Below are 12415 nucleotides of genomic sequence, written 5' to 3'. Positions count from 1 at the left end.
AAAGTCCAGTTCTGAATTTACAATACCAATAGATCTAACTCAAGAAAAGGCGATACCTATTGGATTGCAAATGCTTGTTTGATTTTGGTCCCAGCTTCATGCTAATCTATTGTGTGTGCAAGAGCCTAGGCTTGCCCCTTAATATGAGTGAAGTCCTAGACCTGTCCTGTTTACTGGAAGGGGCTCATCAAGCAAGCCCTGTGATGGGTTTAGCATGTAGTGCAGTGGTGGTAGTGTATCATGTTTTATTTATCTCTAGTTGTGACCAGACATTTCCCCTGTGTCAAAGGAGTGGGCACTTACTGGCCCACTCGTGTAAAGTTCCACTTCTATGCAATAACCAAAGTTCCTAGCACTAACATTCCCAGTATGCTATGTGTGTGGCCTATGTGGTGCATGGACTGAATGCAGGACTGAATCAGAGTAATGGAGTTCTGTGAGTTTTTTTTTTTTTTTGGAACCCCCTGGACTACTCATAACCACAAGATACAGGTGAGGTTGTTTGTCAGGTCAGTTGAATTTTACTGATGGCAGTCCTGATGCTGGAGAGAGGATACCTAGACAATAAAGTGAGGAAAGAGGAATGAGGACTTGCTTTAGAAATTCTATTAGGTCCTTTTGCTGAGAGAGGCTGTTGATTAGTTTTCATGAGCGTTACCTCTTGGTAGATGGTGGGGATAAAGGGTGAGAAAGGTCCCTTATGCAAAGCCCGGCCTTAGTCTCTTTCCCTGATCACTGTCAGCATGGCTTTTGATGAGGTAGGTACAGAATGTTTGTGCTTCTGTTGTAGGTACTCAAGGAGGGAGGCTAATCTGCTATACATATCATTACTCTGCACAAAGGATGTTTCTGGAAAACAGCGTGGGCTGATGTCATGAGCCCCTTTAAAACCCAAGTTTGTCAGCCCTGTTCTAGCATTGTTTTACAGTTCATATTTCAGTAGGGTTGCTTTTTAGATGATTTTTACATATTTTTTATCAGCTTGCTTGTATTCTAGGAAAATAAGGAACAAGGTGCTTGTTTAGCTAGCCTTTGCACAATATAATTAGTACTTTTTGTCCAACCCTAAAGAAAGCCGTACACAATATGCTTGTTGTGTTGCCTGTTCAGGAGGCAGCTTCTAACACACAGACACACCTAGTACTTCCAATACAGTATGGTTCATTATATAATTAGTACACTGACCCAAACGGGGCAGAGGGCATTCCGGCTATGACTATCCTGGGACGCCTGCTGTGCGACATGAAGCTTGGCTGGAGCTGATATACCAGCCTCCTAAGAGGATGGCCATCTACATCACCAACTAACTCCTGACACTGTTTCGAGGTATGGGGCTGGGACTAATACCTTGGATCGGGACCGGCAAAAGGGTACACCTGCTATGCTCTCAGTGTAGACATAGGGGTAGGTAGGAACCTCTAGAACAAATCAGGAAAAACAAACACCATGGTTGGATTGTTTACCTTTTTTACCATGTTTGTAATGCTGATTACTTTGCTTTGTTTCATCTGCCTAATTATCGCAGCTCACATTTTATATGCCAGATTGTGACAAATGACGCAGATGGACTCAGTCTACCAAGCTCCGCCTCCCTAAACACGCAGTCCTAGTACTATAGTAGGAACTGGATAACAAGGACAGATTAAAGAAGACCCAAAGACCCACCCCAAACTGGACCTGAAATTGCAGAGAGAGATCATAACCCCCTGTTTGCTTTGACTCTATGAATGTTGGAGCCCACTGACTGGCTTGTTCCAGTTGCAAGTTTTCTTCAACCAAAGAAGGGAGTGCTCTTCTGAGTACTCAGAGGGCTGCTGTGTTACCAGAGCTGGTGTCTACCTAACTTTCCAGAGGTGAGGGGACTTCACCTAGAGTCTGGCCTTGCTAGAAGACGCAAAATCTTTGACGTGAAACATGAAATCAACCTGCTGCTAAGAGAGAGAAAGAGCCTGCCAACCCTGCAGAGGTGTGACTGACCAGAAGCATCAGAGCAGCTTGATACCAAGTGTTGTGTGGGTCTGTTTGCCGAAGACTGAGGAGAGTGATCTGCATGCCCTGAGGTGTGTGCAGGGCAACATGCTCTATGAGGACAATCCCAAGAGGATAGCAGATAGCAGTCATGGCCATTACCACTAAGAAGACTATGCCAATGCAAATAGTGCCACTGACTAGAAACCTGTATCAAGGTGGCGTTAAGTGCCATCATAAAATTGTGCTCATGTGGAGTGTACCAACATCAAGAATTAACTGTGCACACAGCAGAGTGCGCTGCCTTTCCGAATATCGCAACCAGGTGGGCCTGCCTTTTCAACAACATGGTTGAGTACAAATGACCACACACAACAGTTCAATTTCTTATGTTCTGATTACAACCGGGTTCATATTGATGGTATAATTGTGCTTCTGCAACGCTTTCAATACTGTTGATATTATACATCCTCACAGACTGCAAAGGCTTTGTCGCTAATATCTGTGCCGGCTGTAAACCGATATGCTTTGCCTTGAAATTGTTATCTGAATGTATACCATTGTGGAAAGCTTCATTGCAAATTTGGTATGTACTTGCCTCAATAATCAAGGATACATCAATGAATACATATTAAGAAAAAAAAGTGCATTAAGCCCACATCATCAAATCGAGCTGTTTCTGCTCTTCTGGAGGTTTGTTTTTTGGCCTCTGCCTCAACCACATCCTCAGCCCCTTTCTTTTGATGTCCTTTGATCGATATAGATAAGTTGCCCTTCCTCTAGAAGAGTTGTTTTAGTTCTGACCTCTGATGTACTCTCATCTTCAATGATATCAGTGTCTGATTCGCTTATATCCTCATTGTGTGATGGAAGTCTAACTATGTGATCCGATATATTTTGTTTTTTTATGTTACGTAACCATCTAGCAAAAGCGTAGATGGTACCATTAGTATTTGGAGTATTTTTCCTTAATTTGTCACTTTCTTTCGTTTGTGCCATTGCTTGAATTTTATTTTCCACTTCTTGTATTGATTTCAATAAATCCTTGTCATCCATTTTTAGTATATTTTATGAGAATCAGAATCATGTTTCTGGAACACTGCATATCATTTTCTCCACATTCCACATGCATTTCCGGTGTTATGCTGTTATATGTACAACAGCATCAGTCCACAAAAATGGGGATGACCACACAAAAAGAGATATTTTCTGATGCTGATATATCATATATGTAATATGGGCAGTTAAAAATTTGAATATGTGTGCGAAGTCTGAATTTTAATAAATATTAAGGTAGATGTACTTTCTGAAACCTATCTTAGCCCTGCCAAAAGCCTCTGGTGATTAATTACCATTAGCCTCCAGCTGCAGACTTCTGAGGTTTTAATCTCTGAATGAGGTGTGAAAGACAATGGTGTTGGTGTGGGCACTTGTTACTGTTCCTCTGGTGGATTACCATCTGGACAGTGCCCAGCAACTTAATTAACTTCAGGGAGCCCTCCCATGTCACAGGCAAATGTTAGCAAATCCAGGCCCTTGCTTTTTTCCTCCAGCCAGCCAGGCTCCAATCACATTTGTGAGGGAGTTGTACCCAAAACTGTACATGCACAGTACCTGAACCTGCACAGAGGAGGGGTTGCTCATTTTCCTGGCCACATCTCTGGGATGGGGACAGAGGCTCTGCACAAGGTGAGAAAGGTTTCACTATCTTGATGTAGGCAGAGTGGGAAACTGTGGATTTGTTTGCAGTATGGCACACAGGAACTGCTGCAAACATGGGTAGGGTTACCCCTGGAACTTTTTCCTTTTGGTCACTTGACCCACAGGCGGAGAACAGAAGAAGAAATGTACCTAATGTTTGAGACCCGTGAGGAGACCTGAAGGGCTGGACCTGCTTCCACTTGTACCCAGGACAAGGAAGTTGATTCCAAGGATCAATTGGCTGACTTCCATTTAAGTTACAGAGACACAAAAAGCAGCAAGAAGCCTTTTTCCTGAAGACTCCAGCTGATCACTTCCAATTGGACCTTCCTGGTGGTTTCTGTTGGAGTGAGTCTAGTCCCCCTGTACCATTCCTGAAGTCCTGGAAACCGTGATTGTGGCAAGGTGTCCTCATCCCAACATCCTGAAAAAGCTAGGCACTGGAAACGTTTTGGCTCCAAAGACCACTGGCAGACCAGAACAAACCTGACAAGCCAATCTGACCAAGGTGCATTGCTGCTGGGCTAAACATTCAGGTATCTCCCACTCCGAGTTTTTCTGCAGCAGCAAATCCTTTTCATCTCGGCTGGCCAGAGACGGTATAAAGCCTCATGGAGCCCTCTGCGGCAAAAGCCTTGCCACATTGGAGGAGTCTGAGCTTTAAAAAGCGACTAAGTCAGAACGTAGAAAACTTGGCCGGGTGAAGTTACCAAAAGTATCCAGCCAGGAAGTGGACTTCCCTGGGTAGAACTTAGAATTTTCCCACTCAGAGCTTTTCCTGCCTAAACCAATGGCTTCATGGGTACCACGCCCAACGCCTGTCTAAAGTGGTAGAGCCATTTTATGATAAAGCCTGCTGCCCTGCCCCGCTGTAGGACTACGACTTCCATTGTTAAGACTAAGTCAGAAGGTAAACTCTCTGACTGGGTTGAATCTGGTTCAGCGCAGCCAGCCTCAAATCATGCCTAGATTCAGGTTTACCATGACCACGGTTAGCATTTAATGCTTTTTGGTGCCATATTCATTTAAAACATAAAAATTCATGTGTCCAATTCCCCTTAATGGAATTTTGTTGTTTTAGTGTCATTTTCTTTATTAAAGTATTCTCTATTTCAATAAATTGAGTTAGATTTGTACTGTTTTGTGGCTTTTACTTTTTTATCTGTACGTTGGTACTTCTAAATGCTTTATATATTTTAAGTTAGGCTTGTCTGCTCTGTGCCAAAGCTACTAGGGGTTGAGCTCAAGTTTAAATTACTGTAACCTTTAGAGGACCAAACAAAATAGGGACATCATTATTTGTGATTACTCCAATCGGCCCCAACTATTATCCCACTGTCTCACAATCAGTGTGATAAGCCAATTATATATTTAGAAAGGTGGAATTGAATGTATTTAACTGCACCGGAAGAAGGGAAGAAACTGTGTTAATTCAGTACTGAAGATACTTGTAGGTTTAAGTAGTACCACAGAACACTACAGAAAATGAACACTGTATATCCAAAAGTACTCCAGGGTGTAGACAGAATTATGTGCAAAGACATGCCACCTACAGTCTTACCGGTACCAAAGCGTCAGGTCCAGATGGCTAATTAGCTGAGCACAGCCTTCCTCATAACCAGGGACAAATGACTTCAAATCAGTAGCTTGATCAAAGAACACCTAACAACAGGAAAATATCTCTCAAATGTACTCTCAAGTTTTCAAAATAATCCATCAGTTCACAATTATGATAAGACAAATAGCCATGGAGGGAGTGACATGGATGGAGGGACAGCCAAATCATATTACTATACACTACTGGACAAAAGAACAAATTGCTAACCTTCGGTAACACACTTTCTTGGATATTTTATTGATCAGCAGATTCCTCAATTTTAGACTATCCCACAGGAACCAGACTGGCTGCAGAGATTTTTTCCAGCTGAGTTTCTGCGCACTGGTAGGCTTTTCCATTCAGTTCCATGAATGCCTCCATACTGCCTGGGAAGTGATGGAGCAGAGTCACATATAGGCACCACTCCCCATGCTGAGTTTCTTGTCATTTACCTTTCTGTGCACTCCAGGAGCATAAAACAATTATTGGTGAAAGCGTGCTGACCTCTAACTTGGATGCTTTTTATATGTTTATATGTTTTATATGTTGTATGGCAACCACTCCATGAAATGGGGAGGAGGGACGTCAGTGAGGAATCTGTGGTTAAACAGAGTGTCTACCAAAAAGTTACCAAAGGTAGGTAACTTATTCTTGTGATGGATACTTCTGGCCACACTTCATCTTTAAAATACATACCAAAGCAGTACTTCCCAAAGGAGGAAGGTTTGTGAGAGTGGAATCAGACCAAAAAGTGCAGAATGATTGAGGGAGCATAGTTACCTTCTTGTCAGACCTATCTGTCAATCCAGTGATGCATCATGAAAGTATACTACAATACCCATGTCGCAACCTGGCAGATATCAAGAAAAGGCACCCCTGGAATCAATGCTATTGCCTTGGTGGAACTTGCGCTCAGGCCCTTGGGAGGGCTGCTTTTTTGGTCAAGTATTAATCCAGAGGACTGCCCACCTAAACATGGCCCTCTTTTTTACCATCTTCCTTTTCTTTGCTCTAGAAAACACTACAAAGAGGAGAAGGTTGACTTGATGGATCTTGCTACGATCAATATAAAAAAATCAAAACCCCAAACCAGTACTCCACCTCCACCTTGCTGGCGTCTGAGTCGGACTGGAGCTCTCTGCCCTTTACCAATCCAGCCACAGGCCCATCCATCTGGCCCATCAAGACTCACTCTCATTTCATCAGTCCATAAAACCTTAGAAAAATCAGTCTTGAGATATTTCTTGGCCCAGTCTTGACGTTTCAGCTTGTGTGTCTTGTTCAGTGGTGGTCGTCTTTCAGCCTTTCTTACCTTGGCCATGTCTCTGAGTATTGCACACCTTGTGCTTTTGGGCACTCCAGTGATGTTGCAGCTCTGAAATATGGCCAAACTGGTGGCAAGTGGCATCGTGGCAGCTGCACGCTTGACTTTTCTCAGTTCATGGGCAGTTATTTTGCACCTTGGTTTTTCCACACGCTTCTTGCGACCCTGTTGACTATTTTGAATGAAACGCTTGATTGTTCGATGATCACGCTTCAGAAGCTTTGCAATTTTAAGAGTGCTGCATCCCTCTGCAAGATATCTCACTATTTTTGACTTTTCTGAGCCTGTCAAGTCCTTCTTTTGACCCATTTTGCCAAAGGAAAGGAAGTTGCCTAATAATTATGCACACCTGATATAGGGTGTTGATGTCATTAGACCACACTCCTTCTCATTACAGAGATGCACATCACCTAATATGCTTAATTGGTAGTAGGCTTTCAAGCCTATACAGCTTGGAGTAAGACAACATGCATAAAGAGGATGATGTGGTCAAAATACTCATTTGCCTAATAATTCTGCACTCCCTGTATATATGTCTCGGTAGGATAAGAGGTTCTATAGAAAAGCAATTTTGTGAAATTAAAAGAATCTCTTGAATGATGGTGTGATGTCTGTGTAGATATGATGACTCCAACAAAAATACAGGTAAGAGGTTTCTTTATTCACCTCATCCAGCCCTTCGCTTCTCCAGCTGTCGCCTACAGCATTCCACCCGTTCCCATGACATTTTTAGAACCCTTCCCAAGACATTTTTAGAACACTACCATGTCACACTTCTCTCTTTACACAGAACTCTTCACATCAACAGCTTATACTTTCCACAGTTACATGAACATAACTTAAATAAAAAAAACTACAGAGGTCTAAATTTAAAGATATACAGATAATAAACATATGGGAAAACACTCTTTTAGTTATCTATTTATAAACCCTACTAAACAATCAGAATGTTTACCTTCTAATGTAATCATTTAAATAGTTTGGAATGGTTTGTGTTCTCGAACTCTTCCTACTGACACCATGTTTTCCTTCTGCAGTTACATTGGTTGCACCAGAAGCATTGTGTGTCTGTGAGTCTTTTAACTTTGCATATTCCTGTGAGGAAACCACTTGATTGAAATTCCAAACCCTACCGTCACCCGTTTTAACTGCATTTTTTAATACCTTTATTACCTGTTTTGATTTAGTGAATTCCGACCATTGTTGGCATCCTACTGGTGCTTCGATTTTCACCCAATCTCCAATTCTAAATACAATACTCTTGACATGTTTATGGGTGTCATAATAAATCTTCCTTTTTTGTTCAAAAGCTTGTTCAACTAATTCATCCCATTCCTCCTGTGTGTCCTGGGAGTCAATACTCCCAAATAGACGCAATAAGCAATCTGCTGTAAAGTTTCTCACACCGGGAATGTACTCCATTGTGAAGTCCAATTCCTGAAGAGCAACCACCCATCTCCTATTCCTCGAAGCTATAGAATCCAACCCTTTTTTGTAAAACACCTCCTTCAATGGTTTATGGTCTGACCTCACTCTAAAAGATGAACCCCAGATCAAATTCCTAAACTACTTCAGAGCCCAAAATATGGCACATGCTTCTTTTTTTAATCACCAAATAATTAGTCTCTGCACCTTTGAAACACCTTGATGCACATGCTATAAGACTATCTTTCCCATTTTCAATCTGAATTAATGCTGCTCCTAAACCCTTGTTGCTAGCATCAGTTATTACCATACTGTCACCACCTGGCATAAGTGCTTGTAGACTGGGTGCATTTGCAAGATCATTTTTACTTGCATAAATTCTTCATCAAAACACTGTACTCCCAACAATTTCCTTTGATGATTAGTCTTACCCACAAAGTTTTTTTACAAACTTATTACAGAACTCAGCCATTCCTAAAAAGGATGTCAATTCTTCTTTAGATTCAGGTTTCTTTAGATTCGAAATTGTTTAAACTAACTCATTCTTTGGTTTTATACCTTGAACAGATATCTGATGTCTGAAATAATTGACTTCAGTTACCCAAACCCTACATTTGCCCTTTCTTAACGTCAAACCTGATATTACCATGTCACAGATACCTTACTTGTCTTGGGGTCTAAGTAATGTTGGTGTTTATGGTTTGGATGACTAGAGGACCATCACTTTCAGTGCAGGCAAATTTTGTTGTCTGGCTAAGCGGTTATTGACAGGGGTAGTTGTGGTGCATTACTTTATGCAGGCTGTAGGCTGCCTATTACTGTTGAGTGTGATGACTGGGAAATCATATTTGAGTTCTTGAACTGAATAGCTGCAGATATAGCCCTTTTCCAAGAGCTACATTTCTGATAAGTGGCGGAGAATATTTGACACTGATTTGAGCACTTCTAACCTCTTTTTCTATAGATACCATCATCACCAAAAGGTTCCTATCCTTATGTTCTGCATGCTGGATAGTCACTCGCCCACTGTCGGCAGGTGGGACAATCTGAACTCGGAACTCCTCTCCTTGACAATTAATCATTCGCAGAAATGCCTCAAAAATATCCAAAATGAAAGTTGCCACAGGATATTTTCCCCCTAGGTGAGCATGAGCACTGGAACACCATCTCTCTTAGATTGCAGCGAACCCTCAAAATACCAAGCTGCAGGATGAGGCATTGCTGTTTAATAACTGAACATACAACCATTTCTTTTAGCTGATTAGGGACTAGCTGTTAATAAACCAATGCTAATGACAGCACTCGTTCTCTTGCTAATTCATTGATATATTTTTCTTCACTGCAAGTGAAAAGAAGTACCAAGATCAGTTATTAGTCCTCCAGGGTGAGTATGTATCTTTCTAATTCAACCATTTCCTAGTAGGGCATACCCATCAAACTAGTTAAAGAAGTATAACATGGTGCAAAACTCCGGTCAACAAGGTGAGAGTAGACTCAGGAAATGTAGATTAGCCTTCTTGCTACCCTTGCTAATTCTCAGTTTAAAATTTCGGTATTTACAATTAAATCCACTGAGGCAATTTAGCTTTTCCGACACATTTTCACACTCAGTAATTTGACTCCTCCTAAAAGTATATTCTTGGAATCATGGCTGGTCTTGTTACTACAGAAGCACCTTAACCATACAGAAACATAGGCTGCTTATAAAAATGACTGTGCTCTAATTCAATAGTGTTAATGTAGTAGGAAAAACATTTGTTTTAAAAAATTTACATACTTGACTTTTAAGTGATGAAAGAATATAGTCCCTTTCTGAGGGTGAAATTGTGCGGTGAGTTTCAGGAGTATCGCTCACAAAGAGTAACCACAAAACGAACCATAATATTCCAAAAGCTCCTAAAAAGGAAAATACACCAGCAATTATACTGCTGTAACAAAATTACGAAACAAATCGTTATTTCAAGAAGAACTGCATTTTAATGTTAATTCAAAGTCAAATAAAGAATGGTAAAAGTCATTATAATCTTGGAATCAAATTTAATGCCTTTCTGAATCTCGAAATATACCACAAAAAGTAAGGATTATAAAAGTGAGTAATGTTGCTTTGTAAACTATTACACTTAGTTTATAGTAAGGATCTTACACACTGACATTGTAGAATATGGCAGTGGACCGTAATAAAGACATTCTTTAACAAGAAAAACTAATTTATAATCCAAGACATTTAAGTTTAGGAAGTAGCTATAACCTACTAAAAAGGTAAAATACGATAAAAAGTGCTGTGCAGGATTTTTTATTAGTCCTCTACAAGGCAATACAGGCTCGCAACTATAGACTGCTCTGCTCCTTTAAAGGAAGGGACAAAATGAAATGACAGTTAACATTCTAAGCTACCATTAATTAGCAAAGCAAGACACATGCGAATAAGGGGTAAATTGCTGCTCAATTTGTCTAACTTGGGTGTTTTATAACTTCACTGAACATCAATTTCCCTAATCGATATGAAGGACAGGCGTAGATGTATGCTCTACAGTCTCTGTCTGCAACAAATGAAGTACACTGATTTACAAGTTCAAAATTTTAGTGGAAACCAAAACTCTCAGTGCTCATAAAAGTGTTGGGGTTCTGTTACTGCTGTTTGGGAAACACAAACATACTCTTTCCGTACGTAAATGAAAAGACAAAGCTCAGGGATGAAATCAAAAGGACGGAAGAGTACTGTGCATCCTTGGAAATTTAACCGCCTGTAAGCAGATGGTATATGGACTCCGTACGCCAATTAAGGTGAGACTAGAGAAAGAATATGGAGGACTATAAGGGGCTCTCTTTTTGTAATAGTTATATAGATGTATTGATACATATCTTGGCTTCATTGTCTCAGTGTAGCTGTTGCCAACAGCGAGCAAAAGAATTGGTCATGAGCTTGAAAGACACTAGTCCTGTAACCTAAATACAGGTGCTACTACTGGGGCACGCTGAGTAGTTCGCCGTCCTGCAGACCACCACTCATAACCTTCCTCCTTTGCTCCCACTGCAGCACTACTTCCCTCCGCTACTTCCCCAAAATGGGGTGCTATGTTTCGTTTTTGATTATCTCCTACAATATGTGTTGGTGTCTCTCCTTATATTTCCTGTTACCTGACTACCTCACAATCACACCGGTGGAACCATGACAGCTTGTTGATGCACTGTAGGGTCTGTTGTGTCTTACTTTGAACTCAAACTGTCACCCAATTATCAGTCTGTCATTCCACGCATCCTTTCAATGTGAAGACTGTGGCCTGCTACCTCCTGCTGAGTGCAGTATTGCTTACTGCTGGATACTTTCCTCCCCTCTCCTCCTAGAGGTGCTACATTTTTTCAGCCAATACACTGCTGTCTGTTTCTGGTCATCTCCTTCAAGGACAGGAGGGGAGAGAGAGAAACCCCATCCTCCTCAATCCTTCAGAGGGCAAGGAAGAATCATTTTAAGGGGACTATTGAAATGGCCCTGGATTACAGAGGAATACCTTCGCCCTAACTAATGAGATAACACAAAAGAGTACTCCTCACCCTTACATAATTGTCTTTAAGACGCAACACAACCTTCTGAATGACAAAGAAAATAATTTTTTGTCTTTATATGACCCTCACCCACTATAAAAGTGGAATGCTTCATCATCGGGTCCACTCTGGCGCCTATAAGCCAAAGTATGCTCAACCGGATTTTAAGCGCTCTTGAGATAACCTGCCAGGGGTCTTAAGATAAAAATACTTCACTACTCTCTAAGGTATCCCTGGTGGTAGTGAGTATCGTTCAAAACAAATTATATTAAGGGGACTTTCTCTAAGACATTATGGCCTCATTATGACAAATCCTGCTTATCACCATGGTGACGGCCGCCAACATACCGCTGCGGTGTTGAATATCCGCTCGACATATGACACACACACAATCAATCCGACAAAATACAGCCACATACACAAATCCACCAGCCTAAAGGTCAGTGCTAAAGTGCTGGTACCAACACCCATACCATTACACCAACAAAACAAGGCCCACCACATTATGACCCAGAAATCACCACAGCGGACATTCAATGGCGGTAAACCATTGGCATACATACAGCCTCGCTCAAATGGACACCCACATACAAAACAACACTACATTGGTCAATACTAAAAACACACACCTGACACTCATACACACACCACACCCACCAACCCACAGCACCATAAAACACACACCCACAGTACCCACAACCCTTTACGAACAACAATTACTGCCACAAGATTGACACGAACACCACAGACAACTATACAAACACACACCACATACACCCATACATCACTCATGCACGCACCCCACATCACACACCCCACTACACAACACCCATGTCCCCACTAAGGCACCCCTGTTT

General features: G+C 41.4%; 1 protein-coding gene across 2 annotated transcripts in view; it reads right to left on the bottom strand.

Annotated features, from left to right (window-relative positions):
• SLC17A5 (solute carrier family 17 member 5) overlaps positions 1-12415 on the bottom strand; it is a 354543-nt gene that overhangs the window by 161870 nt on the left and 180258 nt on the right. For both annotated transcript variants that reach the window (XM_069235678.1, XM_069235679.1), the window contains exon 6: positions 9793-9911. In XM_069235678.1, the coding sequence (XP_069091779.1) occupies positions 9793-9911 (119 nt within the window). The remainder of the gene's footprint in view (positions 1-9792; positions 9912-12415) is intronic.

Source organism: Pleurodeles waltl, chromosome 5, assembly GCF_031143425.1.
Source record: "Pleurodeles waltl isolate 20211129_DDA chromosome 5, aPleWal1.hap1.20221129, whole genome shotgun sequence".
NCBI classification, from domain to species: Eukaryota; Metazoa; Chordata; class Amphibia; order Caudata; family Salamandridae; genus Pleurodeles; species Pleurodeles waltl.
The sequence above is the reverse complement of the archived record's forward strand: the minus strand, read 5'-3'. Positions and strand labels throughout refer to the sequence as shown.